At 43.6% G+C, this 18,140-nt stretch overlaps 1 protein-coding gene across 1 annotated transcript in view; it reads right to left on the bottom strand.

Moving 5' to 3' along the window:
• The window catches only part of CAST (calpastatin), a 142,546-nt gene that overhangs the window by 38,576 nt on the left and 85,830 nt on the right, over nucleotides 1-18,140 (bottom strand). The window contains exons 9-19 of the mRNA XM_066276809.1: nucleotides 16,922-17,002; nucleotides 16,252-16,290; nucleotides 15,705-15,797; nucleotides 15,153-15,242; nucleotides 13,764-13,865; nucleotides 9,965-10,048; nucleotides 8,958-9,005; nucleotides 7,237-7,332; nucleotides 5,512-5,610; nucleotides 1,677-1,778; nucleotides 1,101-1,184 (exon numbers count right to left, since the gene is read on the bottom strand). Of these exons, the coding sequence (XP_066132906.1) occupies nucleotides 1,101-1,184; nucleotides 1,677-1,778; nucleotides 5,512-5,610; nucleotides 7,237-7,332; nucleotides 8,958-9,005; nucleotides 9,965-10,048; nucleotides 13,764-13,865; nucleotides 15,153-15,242; nucleotides 15,705-15,797; nucleotides 16,252-16,290; nucleotides 16,922-17,002 (918 nt within the window). The remainder of the gene's footprint in view (nucleotides 1-1,100; nucleotides 1,185-1,676; nucleotides 1,779-5,511; nucleotides 5,611-7,236; nucleotides 7,333-8,957; nucleotides 9,006-9,964; nucleotides 10,049-13,763; nucleotides 13,866-15,152; nucleotides 15,243-15,704; nucleotides 15,798-16,251; nucleotides 16,291-16,921; nucleotides 17,003-18,140) is intronic.

The raw sequence follows: 18,140 nt of genomic DNA, 5'->3' as shown, positions 1-18,140 counted from the left end.
GGTTCCACAGTAATGGTGATTTATAAAGTAGGGAAGTAACTTTACTTTATAAAATTTATAAAGCAGAGTTACAGCAAGTTAAAGCATACAATAATAATTACTTACCAAGTACTTTATGTTGGATTTTTGCTAAGTTTGGCAGAATAAATCTTTATAAAACAACTTACTATAGTTAAATCTATCTTTTTATTTATACTTTGGTTGCTCCGCTACCGCCCACCATGAAAGCTGGAACGCTCACTAGTGGGCAGTAGGGGCCAGGTTGACTACCACTGGTGGAGGGTGTTATATTGAGTGGGACACTTGAAACCATGTCTACACAATAAATTAAAAGTAAAGATTAAAGAGAAATGGAAGCTCTCTGAAAACTTTCAATAGCATACACAAAGGCCCAAATTAATAGAAATGCCATGGACTGAACTGGGAATGCAGAAGCAAGAGGAATAATAAACTTTTGTTCTGGGAGAGCTCAATTCCCATCTTTGCCAGACAAATGGACCAGGGCACATGGAGGAGTAAGAGGACTATCAGTTTGCTTTTCCTGAATTGTTTAGTTTAATACCCTTTAAGTATTGGCACACTACGAAGATGGCTGGCCTCGTTCTACTGCCCGTGCCTCTGCTGCGGTTCAGGGGCCGTCCTGTAACTTCAAGGTTCCTAACGGGGTCTCCCCCATGTCACTTGTTCTGAACAATCATACAGTCAAAATAAAGAAAAGAGTGCTCTTAATTTTTCTTTAAGTCTAAAAGTTGCACATTTTTCCTTATTGAAAACAACTGTTCTCCATTTTCATTTTCCTGTCTATATAAAGGATTTCTAATTTCTGGCATTGAAACAAGCCATGTATTAGATGGGAAAAATTAAGTAGTTTATAGATATTAGATTTTTTTCACTCCAGGGAGGAATAAAAAGCCAGTTGGGAATACTTTAGCTTCCTAGCAGGTGCACTGACAGGCGACTAGTGGACTCACACTATCTGGTGTCTAATACATTAAGAGACAAGATCTTTATATTCCAGGTCTGCTCTCGTGCCCCTTCCTTATGTAGCTAGAATTCTGTGTGAATTAAAGCAGAGTAGAAAAAGGCCCCAGCCTATTTACCTTGACCTCTTCTAATCTATAGTCTGGAGGAATTGTTTCTTCTTTTTCACCAAGCTTTTCACGACCCTCTTCTTTGGCTCTCTCCTAAATAGAAATTATATGATTTTCATTGTTAGTGCCTCTTTCGTCCTGAATGACTAAAGTTGAGGTAACTACAGGTATATCCATTGTCAGGTCAGAATGTACATATGACCGCATGTGTAGCGGTCCTACAGCACCGTAATCTTGAACACTATGTCCTAGGTTAGCAGGCTCAGACCCCAGCACTAAGCCTGTGGGGCTAAAAGTAAGTCCCGAGAAGCAGTAGGCAATGGGCACTCTCTCCTGAGGTCTCAGCCACAGGAGTGCAGGTGGACAAGAGGAGACTCAGAACTCGGACACGTGTAAGCCGTCCACGCTCTGCTGTGCTCCGACCTGACCCTCACTCCAGTTTAGCTCAGTAATAGGGACAGCCAGTTGGTCATGTATTGTGGTAAATTTAAAAAAATAATAATTACATAAACCCCAACTAACTTATTTGGGGACTTCGGGCGATCAATGACAGTTCCTTTCTAGAAGGACCTGAGCTGCCATTACCTTGACTTTGTCCTCCACAGGTTTTCTGTCCTCTGGGTCCGCTTCCCGTGTGCCCAGGCTGCCGGCCAGAGCTTCCAAAGCATCCTCGGGCCCCCGGCCCTGCTGAGAGCAGAGCAGGGGACAGGCTCAGTGGGTGGTGCGTGCCTCCTTTTCGAGGGACTGCACCCAACAACTCACAAAAGCATATCCTAATTTCAGGTCTAGATAAGAAGCACGTGTTATCTTTTTATAATCTGATTATCAACTGAATTAGAATCTATGTTTAAAAAACCTAAAATGTTAAAAATTAGAGCAAGTTTCTTATATTAAGCATTAAGTGTGTGCAATTGATACAGTAACCCTGTGTAACTTACAAGATCTAACCCAGGGCTTTGGTTTGGACACAGGGAGGCAAAGGAATGCATGTAGCGCAGAGAAGCCGAGAGCCAGGAAAGACGCAAGAAGGAAGAAGGGATCTTCTGGTGATTGTTCTCGAGGTGGCAAAGGGAAGGCTTCCAGAAAAGGCCAGGCAAGGACGTGCTTCCCAGTACTCTGTGGAACAGCCTGGCCCGTCCTACAGGTGGCTCAGCAGCGCCTTGTCTACTGAGCACAGGAGCCTGAGTTAACTGGCGTCTACCGGTTGAAGTGGGTCTCACTGATTCAGGTGGATGCCTGTGGCTGACTAACCTGAGGGGCACAGTGACATCCTGCAGTGCAGTTGTTCAAAATGACATGTGCTCCCCTCGTGATGTAGTGGGCTCTGGCCACGCTAGTATTTAGAAAGACACTGGATAAACACCGAGCATGCAGGGGTCTTCAAACTTTTTATAAAAACCGCCCACTTTTGCAGTGCTGGTCAACCTAGTCCCTACCCCGCAACCAAACAGCGCTGCGATTGGCCCACCATGAAAGCTGGACCGCCCACTAGTGGGCAGTAGGGACCAGGTTGACCAGCAACCTGGTGATAATCCTGTGGATTGACACCTGTTAGAAGTCGTTGGTCAGAAAAGGTACTAAAGCTGAGGGACCCCTGCTGCAGTAGTCAGCCAGACTCCAACGTTGATGTGGACTGTCTCCAGCCACTCTGAGCTCTGACCAAAGACAGCCGAGAGGAGCACGCCGACGGGGCCCCCTTAAGCTGTACCCAGGTACGCCAAAAGAATTTGTGAGTAATAAATTGCCTGTGTGATTATTGCAACTAATTTGTGTGTCAGTCTTGTCTTTCCTCTGGTGGCACTTAACAATAGCATCCTCATAGCCGCCTCAAGAGTAGTCTCGAAGAGGCTGCCCTCCTGCTGATAAGCAGGAGTGTCCCACTGCTCGGGGAAGTCGAATCAGGGACGCCTGATCGACATAGAGCTTGGGCTCTACTGGGACACCAAGAGCAACAAAAAACTCTGATGTATCTAATTTGTTTGGGGTTATATTTAAATTGCAAGAGCTGCAGTGATCCCTAAATCTTAGCCAAGTAATCCGAGTCGCTACCTGATCCCAGACCCCTTCTGACACTCTGCTTCTGTGTTCTACTCCTCTCTGCTGGGGATCTTGGGAAAGCACTGCCTCCCAAGCCTGTACCTTTTGGCTTAAGAAATAAGTGATTTCCAGCGATAGAAACAAAGTGAAACAATGCCATTTGCAACAACATGGATGGATATCATGCTAAGGTGAAATAAATCAGGAACAGTCAAAAACCATGTGATTTCACTTATATGTGGGATATAAAACTGAAAGCAACAAATGAACAAACAAAAACAGACACAGACAACAGTATGGTGGTTGCCAGAGGGAAGGGGCGGGGTGGGTGGGAAAGGGTAGAGGGGGTCAAACAGATGGTGATGGAAGACTTGGCTTTGGGCAGTAAACGCAATGCAATATACAGATGATATATCACAGAATTGTACACTTAGAAACCTATACAATTTTATTAACCAATGTAACCTTAATAAATCTAATAAAAAAAAAAGAAACAGAAGAGCTCGGAAAAGCAGCAGCAGTCTTAAAAACCAAGGGATCAGGAAATAGGACAAAGGATTAAAAATTATTTCTCTAGTATTTCATGTCAAAATCAGAATTAGGACACAGGTCTCTGAATTTTCTCAATAAACTTTCGTTTTATACAAACAAGAGCATTATTTGCCTCCTGACTCTGGTCTCTGTTACCTTTTGCTTACTAATCCTCAAGCCTTTTTTGAGTTCGGTGACCTTCATCACACTCTAAAACTATTCTCTTGGGTTTTGCAGGGTGTCACAATCCTAGACATTCCTACTAATCTCAGTGCCTGTAATCTTGGCAACCGTGGTAAGCAGAGTTGGTGGGGCAGAAGCCCAGGAATGGAGGTCAGAGAATGGGAAGCCAGAGCTCTTTTTTTCTGCCCACTGAATATCCAATGCTTGACTCTCTCTGGTCAGGGTAAGTTGGAAGGAACTAACTGAGCCCTCTAAGGCCCTGGCAGCCACACTTGGCATGAGAAGTAGATGACACCTACTTAGGTCACAAGAGTTTTGCCCTGGAATGTTGGCTATTATCTTTTTTATTTCAATCACTGCCTCTGTTCCTACTTCCTCCACCATTCTTTTCACAGGTTCTTGCCTCTCTCCTGGGCGTGGCCGCTGTGGCCTGTGGCCTGGCTTCCACATATAAGAGCTTCTGAGAATACCCTGAAACCTCAGAAAAGGGGGTCAGGTCCTGTGTCAGGTAAGGCAGAGACCTGGACTTGGAGGGGATTTGTAGTTGGCACCATGGACTTCCCTGGCAGGGAGCAGCTACCTCAGGGCACCCAGGACACTGGTCTTCCACCTTCTTCAAGGCTGCTTTTTCTCAAACAACTAAAAGCACATACACCAGGTACACCAAGTGCCCCACACCTCTGTGCTTAGCCTGTCCTTGGCTCACAGGTCTCCCCATGAAAACAGTGCTACTCCTACTTCTCAGTGTGATCCTGTCCATCACCGGCAAGCTTCTCCTAATTCCTCCTAATTCCCCCTGGAGGCACCCACAGTCCCTCTGCCCGTCTTCCATGAGTGATCAAGTTGTGCTGTAAGCTTGAGAGCTGACCTATAGCTATCCTAGACTCAAAGGTAGCGGTACGAGCCATATTTTCATTTCAGCTGAGGCTCTCAAAGGTTAAGTAAATTGTTCAAGGTCAATTTAGAGGTTCATTTGCCTCATCTAAAATAGAGAGATGATCAGATTTTAATGTGTTCCTATGAAAATTTAATGAGAATATACTGTAAGGCATCTAGAACAAGTTATTGATTCTGAGTATAGAGTCACCAAGTCTGTAGTAATGAAACATATTCCACTGATGTTATTCTCTAAGTCAGATTCTATTGGCTAATGAACTCAAAAGGAAACAAAGATTCAACCAGTTAAATATCATAATTGACCCCCCCACCCCCCCAAAAAAAACAAAGTAAAAGAAAGGCAAGAAATGAAGAAGGGAAAGGAACTGAGTAAACCCCTTCCACTTCAGCGGGGCTGGGGCTGGCCGTGATGACTGTGCAGAACACTCCCCCAGGAGGCCAGAAAAGGAAACGCAGGGCTGCTGGGGGAACTCCAAAGAGACTGGAAAAACGCAGGAATGTGAAAAAGCATGATTATGCACAATAGCTCAGGAACCAGAAAGAACTTCAGAAAGTGAAAGAAAAACACAGCTTGTAGTAATTTAATTAAAAATGTAAATATAGCCTGATTTCTAGCATACCCTGAAGTCCCAAAATAGTAGACATTCCAGCTCTGTAAGATTTAATTATTCTGTCAGAATAAAATAATACGTTGGTGCACAGAGCAGAAAGTGCACGGGAGAAAGAGTATTACTTTACTGAGGCAGTTCCCAGGGGCCAGTGGGTCACTCACCACAGCCGCCGCCAGTGCGGGGGGCGCGGCCTGAATACTACACGCGGAGGCCTGAGGCACGTCCTCTCCCGCAGGGTCCGGGGTGGCCGCCTGAGACTCCTGTGGAAAGAAGCGGGCACAGTGGAGAATTTTAAAAAATATCTGGTTAGAAACACTGAATAAGGATGGATCAGCAGTACACCCTGCCATGTTACACGCTGTGAGCAGGATTTTCTCTGACGCCTAACATTGCTGAATAATAAATAAGTCAAGGCATATTAAAACTCTGCGGCTACCACGACTTCCACCTAGTTTTACCTCTTACCTTAGGTAGCTTACATAACCTCTCGGAGACTCAGCTTCCATGGCTGAAAAATGAGAACAATAATAGTTCCTACATCTCAAGGGTTGATGGGCCGTTAATGATATAAAATGTGAAGTGTTTTGCACAGTACCTAGAAATAGTACACTCAATAAATTTTAGTAACTATTATTTATTTCTTATTTCTTATTATGTTCATTTCTTATATCAATTACATAATGCAATGTAATGTTTTATATAAATGCATCATTTTTATATATCTAAGAGTACATTGTAAATAGCTGTGTACAAATGCAGAGTAGGAAGACCATCCCAGGAACTCTCAAGTGTGGTCCCTGGACCAGCAGCCTCAGCACCACCAGAGATTCTTAGAGATGCAGACCCTTGGTGCCCAGGCCAACACACTAAATCAGAATTCTGGAGTAGTGCTCAGCATTCTGTTCTAACAAACCTCAGGTGACCCCGAGGCATGCTCAAGTTTGAGAACCACTGTACCATCTTATTTCATCACAAGGTAAATTTTCAAATAAACTCTTTTTAATCCAGGTATTTATGGAAGTCTATCCTATATGCAAGGTGTTTACCAGATGATCATTAACAGGGTATGATTTCTTCTTTCAAGGAACATACTATTTAAAACAACATATAAATGTATGATGGAAATGACTAAGAGCTAAAAACTTGTTTGCAGCAAACACCTTAACAGGGATATATAAGCAAAGACCACAGACCTCCAGGCATTTTATATTCTGCTTAATCAGAGTTGGAAAAGTGATCAGGTTTGGAGAGGAAAGAGCAGGAACAGAGGCATATTTTAGCACAGTCCTAAAGAGTGACTAAGATTTTAGCTCATCCAGAACTAGGTGGGAAGGTCATTCCAGGCAGAGGAAGCACATGAGAGGAGCATGGAGACACACAGTGTCACAGCTCAGTGGTGTGGGGACATGCCTCGGTAGGAAAGGAAGCTGGGGCCGGAACACATTAGCGGGAAACAGGAAGCCCGAGCCACTGGAGCAGGGGAATGAAGCATTTTTAAGAATGAGTACTTCCGGGGACATACAGGATGGCCTGGAAGGAGCCTGGAGACAGGCCACTGCCGTCCTGAGGTGAGTGGTGATGCCCACCTTCCCTCGGTCAGTCACAGGCGGGAGTGGAAGGACAGCGTGCGTGGGAATGCTTCCCTGAAGGAGTAACTCTAGGGCTTGGATTGCAGGAAAGTCAGGGTCAGCTTGGGGAAAGAAAGACCGTGCAGAAAAAGGCAAAACCAACCTGCGTGTAGAAAAAGACAGCCTAAGGGGCCTTTTTATCAACCACTTCATGCTAAAATACTTTTGGTCTCACACTGTTAGGACCATAGAAAAACATTAAAACAAAAAACAAACAGAAAACCAAGCAAAACTAGAGACTTATTTTTAGAAACATACCTTTGTTTTTTCACTTGGCTTAGATTGTTTTTCTTTACATTTAGCCTGGTCAAAATCTTCTGAAAGCTCGTCAATGAGTTCTGATTCACTCAGGGACTGTAATAGAAATAGAAGAGAGATTGTGTATTATGAAGTGGTTATGTTCTACTTTGTTAAAAAAAGTTTTCATAATGTTTTCTGGATAATACATATTAGGCCATACAGGAGTGGGCAAAAGTAGGTTTACAGTTGTTTCTATGGAGAATACAATAATTCATAACTAATAATACAAGAATAAACTCTGGTTTTTGTTTGTTTGTTTTTGTATTTTTTCTGAAGCTGGAAACGGGGAGGCAGTCAGAGAGACTCCCGCATGCGCCCGACCGGATCCACCCAGCATGCCCACCAGGGGACGATGTTCTGCCCATCTGGGGCGTCGCTCTGCTGTGACTAGAGCCACTCTAGTGCCTGAAGCAGAGGCCACGGAGCCATCCCCAGCGTCCGGGCCATCCTTGCTCCAATGGAGCCTTGGCTGCGGGAGGGGAAGAGAGAGACAGAGAGGAAGGAGAGGGGGAGGGGTGGAGAAGCAGATGGGCACTTCTCCTGTGTGCCGGGAATCGAACCCGGGACTTCCGCACGCCAGGCCGATGCTCCACCACTGAGCCAACCGGCCAGAGCCAAACTCTGTTTTTCTTCTACTCGCAACTGCAAACCTACTTTTGCTCACCCCTATATTTGAGGATCTAAAACCAATAGCTAATTTATACGGGGCATTTCATTCATCAATGTAAGATAAATGTTATATAACAAATAAGAAATATTAAATAAACACTTCAGTACCACACAAATGTTAATGGTTTATTTAAAGTTTTCCTGATACTTCAATTACAGAGCAATTATGTTTAAATAAAATTGTTCTTTCCAATGAAGATGTGTATAGTTTTTTTCTTTTGTGACTGTTTTTTCTACTCCCTTCTGACTAAGTCAGAGAACAGATCATGTACTCCTATAACTACATGGAGTTTTGGCAGGAAATGTCTGTTACCCCTAGTTCCCTCAGGTGAACTGGGTTATTTGTTTAGCGCTTTTGGAGATTTGGACTAATACCAGGAGCCTATGACAGATCACATGTGATTCCAAAGCTGGGCCCCAGTGTGGGCAGCCTGACTGGAGTTCCTGCTTTCGTATTTGCTGGCGGTATAACCTTTGGCTATTTACATAATGCTTCTGTGTCTGTTTCCTCACTTGTAAAATGGGAATAACAGCACCTTCCTCATTCAGTGAAGACTCAAAAAGACAGCATGCAAAAGGCATCCAGTGCAGTGTCAGGCACACAGGAAGTGATTCATAAATGTTGCTTAGAATTATCATGACAGGTGACTGTACTGGTTAATACCAATTGAAGACATGGCAGTGTAGAATCATTAGAAAACTTGTTCCTGTTTTTAGAACCAAACTCTAAGTGTTACCAATCTAATTTAATTCCCTCTTGGCATTAGCTCTCAATGCTCACTGAATGTCATCTAGAAACTTATAATAGTCTAGTGTTAATCCATGAGGAAAGTAAGTAAACTATGTGAAAAGTGTTGCTGTCCGAAGTTTCCCCTCCCCTTAATACCAGGTTGGTGTGTCAAAGTCTCCATGGTGAAAGCCTGTCTGTCAAAGTTTCCTCAATATACTGGTATGCTTTACAGTTCTGATTCTACTGTTTGTAAGTAACAGGAGAGAACTTATTTCCCAACCTTGGGTTTTTCTTCAGGCTCTGGCAACAGTGGTTTTCCATCTTTATCCTGTAAACAGAATTAAAAAATTCATTGAAAATGAAATAGAAAAATTTGCTTTCATGTCTCATTAAGTTTGTCTTGGGGAATTCCAAAATATGAGAGGAGAGCTTTTCTCCTCCTTATGTGTGCGCAAATTTCTATTTCAGATTTATCTTTTCTACAGTATTAGAATAAAGGATCGGGCTGAAAAAAACATCAAGAGACCAACTATCAAATATAATGCACTTTTACTCTTCTGTAAAAGTTACTTTAAAAATTGCATCTAATCAGTAGGAAAATAGAATTTTATAATATCTTTGGCAAGAAAAGTACAGCTACAATAAAAGCTTTTTTTTTAAGTTTTGATTATCCAACCCAGGGTGAAGACATAGATATTATTCCTAAAATACAGTTTTGATATTTTTGAATATGAGGTTTCACAATTTAGAATATTTCTAAAAATGAAAAACTTTCTATCTATGCCTATATATGAGAATCATGACTACTTTCCATCACATGTTTATGTAGCTTACTCTTTAAGATAAATTACAGATGTAATTACAGGAAGTTAGTCTACCATCCTCATCTCAAACCCAAACCAACAACCTTAACTAAGGATGCTGATCAACAGCGCACGTGCCCATCGCCCACTTAGCTCTGTGGTGCTCCTCTCCACTGAGCAGTTAGAGAAAAAGAATTATTCCCGAATTGTTTCTTCTGCTTTAAGGGTAAGGATAAAGTCAAGCCTTGTTAAGAGTAGAAACACTTGAATTTGTGGGAATTTCAATAACCACCTGGTCATGACTTAGGAAAGCATCCCTTACAGGGTCCAATGGTAGCAAGCAGAGGAGAAAGGGTGCAGGGTTTGCAGAGTTAGTATATAAACTGGGGCGGACATGTCCCTATGTCCCATGGAGGCGGACACCCAAAGCAGGATGGAAGGCCAGGGGTGTGCGCTGCACTCCGCACTGCGGCTAACAAAGTACCGTGGCCGGTTCTAATCTGTATTCCGACGGGACCGTTTCCTCATCCTCACCACACTTCTTCAGTCTCTCTTCTTTGGCTTTTGCCTGATGAAAGTGGAGAAAAAAATTAATTAATATTTGGATAATACACGTAAAATAAGGTGGTATCACTTCGTGCGCCGCATGGGTGTTGTAAAGACTGGACCAGATGAGTGTGTCTGCCTGGGTTCTGTAAACCACAGACTGGCTTTGAGGAGTGGAAGCGGGTGATGGAGGAAAACGACACAGCCAGGCCTGCGGAGGTGCCTGGCCCAGCTCCCCGGCTCCCTACGACCTTGGGAAGACCATCTGTCCTCTCTTTGGCTCAGTTTCTTCAGCTACAAAATGGGGTTACTAATAAACCTTACCAAGTTACTGACTTGTAAGGATCACCACAGAAAGGTACATAAACTATCCCGTGAGATAGTGAAGCACCATACAGAAGTTAGTAGCAATTATTTTAACAGCCTCATCCCTCTGACTCAACAAGGCAGTTATCTATGAGAGAGAAAACCAATTCTCATGGATGTTAACCACAAGCAGAAATGGGAGAAGCCACCTGTCACAAATCCTGGCTGACCCACAGACAGCTGGCTTTACCTCTTTTATAAGGACCCCCTTCAGTAACACAGGGACTTCACTGGATTGGTGAACCATGAACAACCAACTCCACTAGAAATAAAAGTGTGTCTGACCTGTGGCGGCACAGTGGATAGAGCGTCGACCTGGAATGCTGAGGTTTCTGGTTTAAACCTGGGCTTGCCCAGTCAAGGCACATATGAAAAGAAACTATGAGTTGATGCTGCCTGCTCCTCCTGCCACACAACACCCCACCCTGACTTTCTCTCTCTAAAATCAATAAATAAAATCTTTTAAAAAAAAAGTAAAAATGTACAGTAAATCTGTAATAGACCTCTGGCTTCTAGGATATAACATTTTCATTTTAAATGCTTGGCATGTAATGCAGAGTTCCTTATGTAACAGCTTGTACCTGTATCAAGGCATAGATTTAAATCCTAAACCAGGGGTCGGGAACCTTTTTGGCTGAGAGAGCCATGAAGACCACATATTTTAAAATGTAATTCCATGAGAGCCATACAATGACCCATGTATGTTAAGCATTATCCAATAAAAATTTGTTGTTGTCCCGGAGGACAGCTGTGATTGGCTCCAGCCTCCCACAACCATGAACATGAGCAGTAGGAAATGAGCAGTAGGAAATACATGAGAATGTTTTATATTTTTAATGTTATTATTATTTTTTTTTTTTGGTATTTTTCTGAAGTTGGAAACGGGGAGGCAGTCAGACTCCCGCACGCGCCCGACCGGGATCCACCCGGCATGCCCACCAGGGGCCAATGCTCTGCCCATCTGGGGAGTCGCTCTGTTGCAACCAGAGCCACTCTAGCACCTGAGGCAGAGGCCATGGAGCCATCCTCAGCGCCCGGGCCAACTTTGCTCCAGTGGAGCCTTGGCTGCAGGAGGGGAAGAGACAGAGAGGAAGGAGAGGGGGAGAGGTGGAGAAGCAGATGGGTGCTTCTCCTGTGTGCCCTGGCTGGGAATCGAACCCAGGACTCCTGCACGCCAGGATGATGCTCTACCACTGAGCCAACCAGCCAGGGCCATTATTATTTTTTTTTTATTAAAGATTTGTCTGCGAGCCAGATGCAGCCATCAAAAGAGCCACATCTGGTTCGTGAGCCATAGGTTCCCAACCCCTGTCCTAAACCAGGGAACTCCTGGGCACCAAGGGTGGGCCAGGGTCCCCTAGCAAATCCCAACCCAACCCACTGCTCCCACCCACATCTCAGCCTAAGTTTGTAGTTCTCAGTTGGATAATTCATTAGTTAAAAAAATACTTACTAAGAATGTTAGTGCACCAGGCACTTGTCTAGGCTTTGGAATTAGTTTTTTGTTTTATAGAATAACAACTCTCATTGAGGAATGAAATTTTTTTTTAACATTTCCAGTTATATTCTACTGCCAGTATGGAGAAAGCTGTATTATGTAGTGGTATTCCTCAACTCATAGATTTGTGAGGTCTCTGCCCAGACACTAGCCTTCATAAAAGTTAAGGTCACCTGTTTGATAAGACTGTGCTCTCCATCCCACTCAGACCTGCCCACAATGAGAGTGACACGCACAGCTAGAGCCTTTCTATTCCATTCTTTAATTCCTGTGCTGTAGGCCTTGGGAGTAAATGTCTACTAATTGAAATAGCACCAGACTAGATAGCTACACAGAGAAATGGGAGAGATTACTAATGAGGTATCATTATAAATATTATTTTATGTTTATGATACCTTTATAAAAATGAAGCAGCGTGTAATTTTTTCTCAGAGAGCTGTCTATCTAGCATAGAATGCACTGGAGTGGCTGTGAACTTCTATAGAATCTGACCTTTGTCAGTCTCATCATATCAGACTATCCAGGAAGTAATGACTTTCCCATCAGATGGTAAAAATTCAGCAGAATAAGCTATTTTATTTAAATTTTTATATCTACTTATCTGATTTTAGTTACTCTAAGATTATTTTTTGTCCTGGAATTTATGTTTCTACCTTCCCTCCCCTAATTACTATCTCACTAAATCACCTCAATTATCTGTAAAAAGCCTGAGGGGAGGTGCAGCTGGACCCCACTGTGTGGCTGTCTGGTGGTGGGACGCAGGCCCTCTCGGTCCACTGCCACCCTCCCGGGGTCTGCCAGGGCCACTCCTCCCTTTAGATCGGCTTCCACCTGGCTGCTCTCAGGTATGTGCATCTCGCATTGTGTTTTCATCAAAGTCCCTTTCTTCCCAATACATCACTTGGTCCTGGAGGACAAGGGCCGCTCCCCTGCTCCCTGGTGCTCGCCTTCGCAAAGCCAGCTGTGCCACATCGCATCTGGTGAGCCCTCGAGAAAAGTCGAAGATAGAAACTGGCCCATCTTGGACCAAGTCTCAGGAAGGGTCCTGGGAGTCAGTGACACTCACCTTTCCCGGTGACTCAGAACAGGAGGCAGTGGCACTGTGACAGCAGCACCTGCCAGCTCTCAGCCCGAGCTGAGAGGGCACGGCTCTGGTGGCGCCCGGCCGCATTTACCTCTCCCTTCACTACCTTGCTGGGAATGTCCCTGGCACCTCTCTTCTTTCCTTCCTTTTTCCTCCTCCAGAGGATTCCGTTAAAAATTTCCTTAAAAACTGTAAAGCCACCAAACACAAGCTTGGCTTGTAAAACTCCTTTTAAGTGCAATGGGAAAAAACTCCCAGGCATCAGCTCTAAACATGTGGCAGCTTCGGTTACAGAGTAATTGTTGCTGGATTATATTCTAATTTGAGACAAATTTTCAACATCTTTCCCCATAGTTATAAAAAGAAGAATCTCCCCACCCACCTACAGTCATCTCCTTCTTTCCTTATAAATAGCACCCTAAACCCTTCTGAAAATAGAATTTCCAGTTTCCCGAGGAGAAGACAAACCTATTTCTCCCCAGGCCACTGCTTCCGTGTTATCTTGTTTAGTCAGGTGTTATTTAAGTGCTGGCAAAGGAGATTAGTGTTCATTTTAAATACTAAAATTCTAGATAGTTTATAAGAAAAACTCAAATATTCTTCTTGGTTGCCAACCCTCCGGCAATAAGTACCTAAATCAACCAGCGACCCCGAGAGTAAATAAGGCAGAATGAAGATTTTAAATCTCCAATAAAACAAAAGTTGTGCAAAAATTCTAAAATGCACAACACATTTAGTTTTATAACCCGAAGACTACCATGCTTTGTATGTGAGCCCCAAGGTCAGTACCTCGTCGACTTCCTGAATGGAGCTGAGGTCGAGCTCCGGCTCTGACTTCCGGCTGCCCAGAGAGGCTGACAGCATCTCCAGCGCCTGGTCGCTCATTGTGTCCTGTTAGGAAGGAAAAATCCTGTCCATTAGGAAAGAGAGTATCCCCTCAGCCTGAACAATCCACCCACTTCTTTGTCAAATACAAATGTTACATCTCCAAGATGAATCAACAGATTGGGGAAGGACTCAAGGAAGACAATTTTATCTGGAAGCTAGCAAGAGAGAACTAATAAAGAACTTACCAGTGAGGGACAGTGGGGCTCAGACACGTTTCTGCAGTGACAGAGCTCCCAGGGCACATGGCAACTATTGTGTAGTAAGCTAGAAGTATAACTATTATCCTAACTATGCATTATAAAATATATCAAAATAAAGCTGCAAGAAGTAAAACTTCCACCACCCTGTTTTTCTTTTTCTAAAAATGACTTCTGGCAACCCTGTTCTTTAGCAAACCCGCTCAGCCCAGGAAGCAGGAAAACCTGAGGGGGCCCCGCTGCCTTCTTCTCTGAAGGCGCAAAGGCTGTTCCTGCAGGAACTCCCACTCTCAGGGGTGTGGTGCTCTTAGACTACCCCAGCCAGCAGATAAAAATAAACCGTCTGCTCTGCTCAGGAGGGAGAGGCAGGGCAGCCCTCACAGTAAGTGCTCCTTGTATTATCTGGACCATTTGCCAGAGGGGCCCTGTTTCCTCTTCCAGCCCAGACCTGGAGGGCCACCTTTTCGGATTTGTGAGAATTAGAGCTGACTGTGGTTAAGACACGTGGAGAAAAGCCCCTAAAACAACACCCCTCTGGTGATTTCACAGGGCTCAAACTCCCTACGGAAAGGAAACCATGCTGAAAATTTTATGTTCCAAGAGTGTAATTTCTCTGGCGTCCTGCCCCCTACATTGTAATGCTGAGACAGTCTGACTTCACAGCCCAGCAGGCTGGGCTGAAGTCTCCCATAAGCATCTGAGAAACAGAGCTGCCTGGAGATGACTGCATCTCCCTGACTGGTCCACTACCCCACAGGACCTCGGGGGGAAGGGGGTCCTCCGGGTGTGTGGTGTGTGGCTGGAAGGGGGCCCTCCGGGTGTGTGGTGTGTGGCTGGAAGGGGGCCCTCCGGGTGTGTGGTGTGTGGCTGGAAGGGGGCCCTCCGGGTGTGTGGTGTGTGGCTGGAAGGGGGTCCTCCGGGTGTGTGGTGTGTGGCTGGAAGGGGGTCCTCCGGGTGTGTGGTGTGTGGCTGGAAGGGGGTCCTCAGGGTGTGTGGTGTGTGGCTGGGACAGTCCTCCACAATCGGCCAGATCAGCCTTAGGAAAGCAACCGCTGTCCAGGGACCATGGGTATTTTCAAAAAAGTAATTATACCTCCTTCTCCTTTCTTCTGTTCTCATGGGGTGGAGCCGCACTTTTGATTACCCTGGCTGACTGAGCGTTTAAAACTTCTCCTGTAGATTTCTGGGGGGAAAAAAATGATTAAACTTATAGATGAGAGAAAGATAACAATCAGAACTAGAAAGGTTTTTTTGTTGTTTTTTTGTTGTTTTTTACAGAGAGAGTCAGAGAGAGGAATAGACATGGACAGACAGACAGGAATGGAGTAATGAGAAGCATCAATCATTAGTTATTTGTTGCGCGTGGAGACACCTTAGTTGTTCACTGATTGCTTTCTCATATGTGCCTTGACTGTGGGCCTTCAGCAGACCGAGCAACCCCTTGCTCAAGCCAGTGACCTTGGGTCCAAGCTGGTGAGCTTTGCTCAAACCAGTTGAGACCGTGACCTCGGGGTTTTGAACCTGGGTCCTCAACATCCCAGTCCGATGCTCTATCCACTGCGCCACTGCCTGGTCAGGCTAGAAAGTTGTTCTTAAATTTGACAGGGTTCTTAACAAGTTCCCCTAATAACCTTGGAAACAATACCTCTTCCTCAGTTTTCTTTCCAGCAGCGGTAGGAGAACTGCAGGTGAAGTCAGATGACAAGGCGTCGATGGCATCGTCAGGCCCCGCGGGTTTCTAAAGAAACAGGCACCGCGATGGCGCCATGTGGGAATCATTGAAACGGAAGAGCAGATCATAAACCCAGCAAAGGGAGGAAGCTGTTCCTCTACTACCAGATGAGATGTTCAAGTAACTCAGATGAAAGCCTGTGTTTGCTAGGGAATGGGTTTTGCAATGTTTTTCTGTTCCCTCTTCCAAATGTATGACCTTAGGATAATCCTATTCTATTCTTACTAAAACTTATTTTATCCTAGAACTTTCTTGGCTCCATTTTTTTTCCTCTCAAAAAAACTCCATATAAACCAACGAGCACAGAGACAACTCTCATGTCCACCCCCTTCTCTGAGCACATGAAAACATCTGATTTGGAGATTACTTTTGCTATAACACAGCACTGACATCCTATCTGCCAAGGAAAGATATAAAACATGTTCCATTTGGATCTTAGAAGACATTTATGTAAACTCACCGAAGAGTCTGGAGGAGGCCCGGTGACCCCTTCTTGTTTCTGAAACAAATGTTAATTTGATATTGTTGAGAAGGCACAGTTTATCCTGACAAGCAGCAAAATGTATTACTTGGTGACTATTAGGGGCTGAATTAATGTCCTTCCCCAAATCCTACTGTTGATGTCCTAACACCTACTATCTCAGAATGTGACTATATTTGGAGACAGGGCCTTCAGAGAGGTAATTAAGGTTACATGAGGACATGACAATGTGCCCTACTCCAATATAATTGGTATTCTTATAAAGTGGGGAAATACGGACCAGAAATACACAGAGGGGGAAGACCATGAGAAGAGATAAGGGAGAAGATAGCTATCTACAAACCAAGGAGAAGGGCTGGGAACAGGCCTTCCCTCAGGCCTTCAAAAGGAACTAACCCTGCCTACACCTTGATCCCAGTATTCTAGCTTCCAGAACAGAGACAGTGCATTTCTGTTTTTAAGCTGCGGGGTCTGAGATTCTTTGTTATAGCAGCCCTGGCAAGTTGACACAGTGAGCACCACCGTAATGGCTATTTCCTGTGACTCATTTCATTGCCTAAATTTCAAAAACTGTGACTATATTGATGTGATCAAGATTACATTCCAAAAAGGAAACAGTGAAGTGAAAGTAAATGGTTATTTAACTTACAGCCAAAAGCTCCCTATATTTTGGAGGGATTGTGGATTCTCTTTTACCCAATTCTTCAATGTAGATAGAACTCATGGGATCCTGTAATAAAATCACACATATATAAATATTATGTAATTAATTAGCTAAGAATATTATATGCATAGTCTGAAACCAGAGTACTATTCCATAGTAATTTATGAAACTATTGAAATAAACTGTAAATCACTAAAAAGCCAATACTTTACACCAGTGGTCCCCAACTTTTTTTGGGCCATGGACCAGTTTAATATCAGAAAATATTTTCACGGACCGGCCTTTAGGGTGGGACGGATAAATGCATAAAATAAAATTATGCGACCGGTGTAAAAACTGTGGTATTTTTAAATATAATCGTCGAACTTACGAGACAAGCGTCAAGAGTGAGTCTTAGACAGATGTAACAGAGAAAATCTGGTCATTTAAAAAACAAATAAAACATTGTTCAGACTTAAATATAAATAAAATGGAAATAATGTAAGTTACTTATTCTTTCTCTGCAGACTGGTACCAAATGGCCCACGGACCGGTACCAGTCCGCGGCCCGGGGTTTGGGGACCACTGCTTTACACAACTCTGAAATTCTAAGTTTACACAAATGCTTTCCCTTAATCAGCTTAACCTATATGTAATGCTAGAAAACACTCAAATTACTATATTAAAATTGATTCCTTTATTAAATGTTTTTCATCATCTGATGTTACCAATTCACAAAAATGTGTAATTAATAACAATAAATTTGTATATAACCCAATACCCAACTCTATCAGATCTATAGTTATTTCTTGTAATTTCTACAAAAAGAATGAAATAGAGTGATGTCTCCTGTTTAGCCCTTTTCAATCCCATCCCCTTGCTTGTTAACCAGAGGAAGCGACCAACTTTATCATATCCACCCATTTAAAGCTAAGCATATTTTAAAACGGTTATTCTGCATGTAGGTATCCACAAACAATATATACCATTACTTTGCATATTTTCAAATGTTAGATAAATGGCATATTCCAGATATCATTCTGTAATGTGTTTTAATTCAAAATTATGTGTTTGTAATGTATCCATGTTTATATATGAATAATCTGTTTTAATCACTGTAAAGTCTCCCATTTATTATCTCGTCTGCTGTTGAACGCAGTTGTTTCCAAATGTTTCACTGTTCTTACAACTCCTGTACAGGTTTGCAAGGCTCCCGCGGGACCTG

Source organism: Saccopteryx bilineata, chromosome 4, assembly GCF_036850765.1.
Source record: "Saccopteryx bilineata isolate mSacBil1 chromosome 4, mSacBil1_pri_phased_curated, whole genome shotgun sequence".
NCBI classification, from domain to species: Eukaryota; Metazoa; Chordata; class Mammalia; order Chiroptera; family Emballonuridae; genus Saccopteryx; species Saccopteryx bilineata.
The sequence above is the reverse complement of the archived record's forward strand: the minus strand, read 5'-3'. Positions and strand labels throughout refer to the sequence as shown.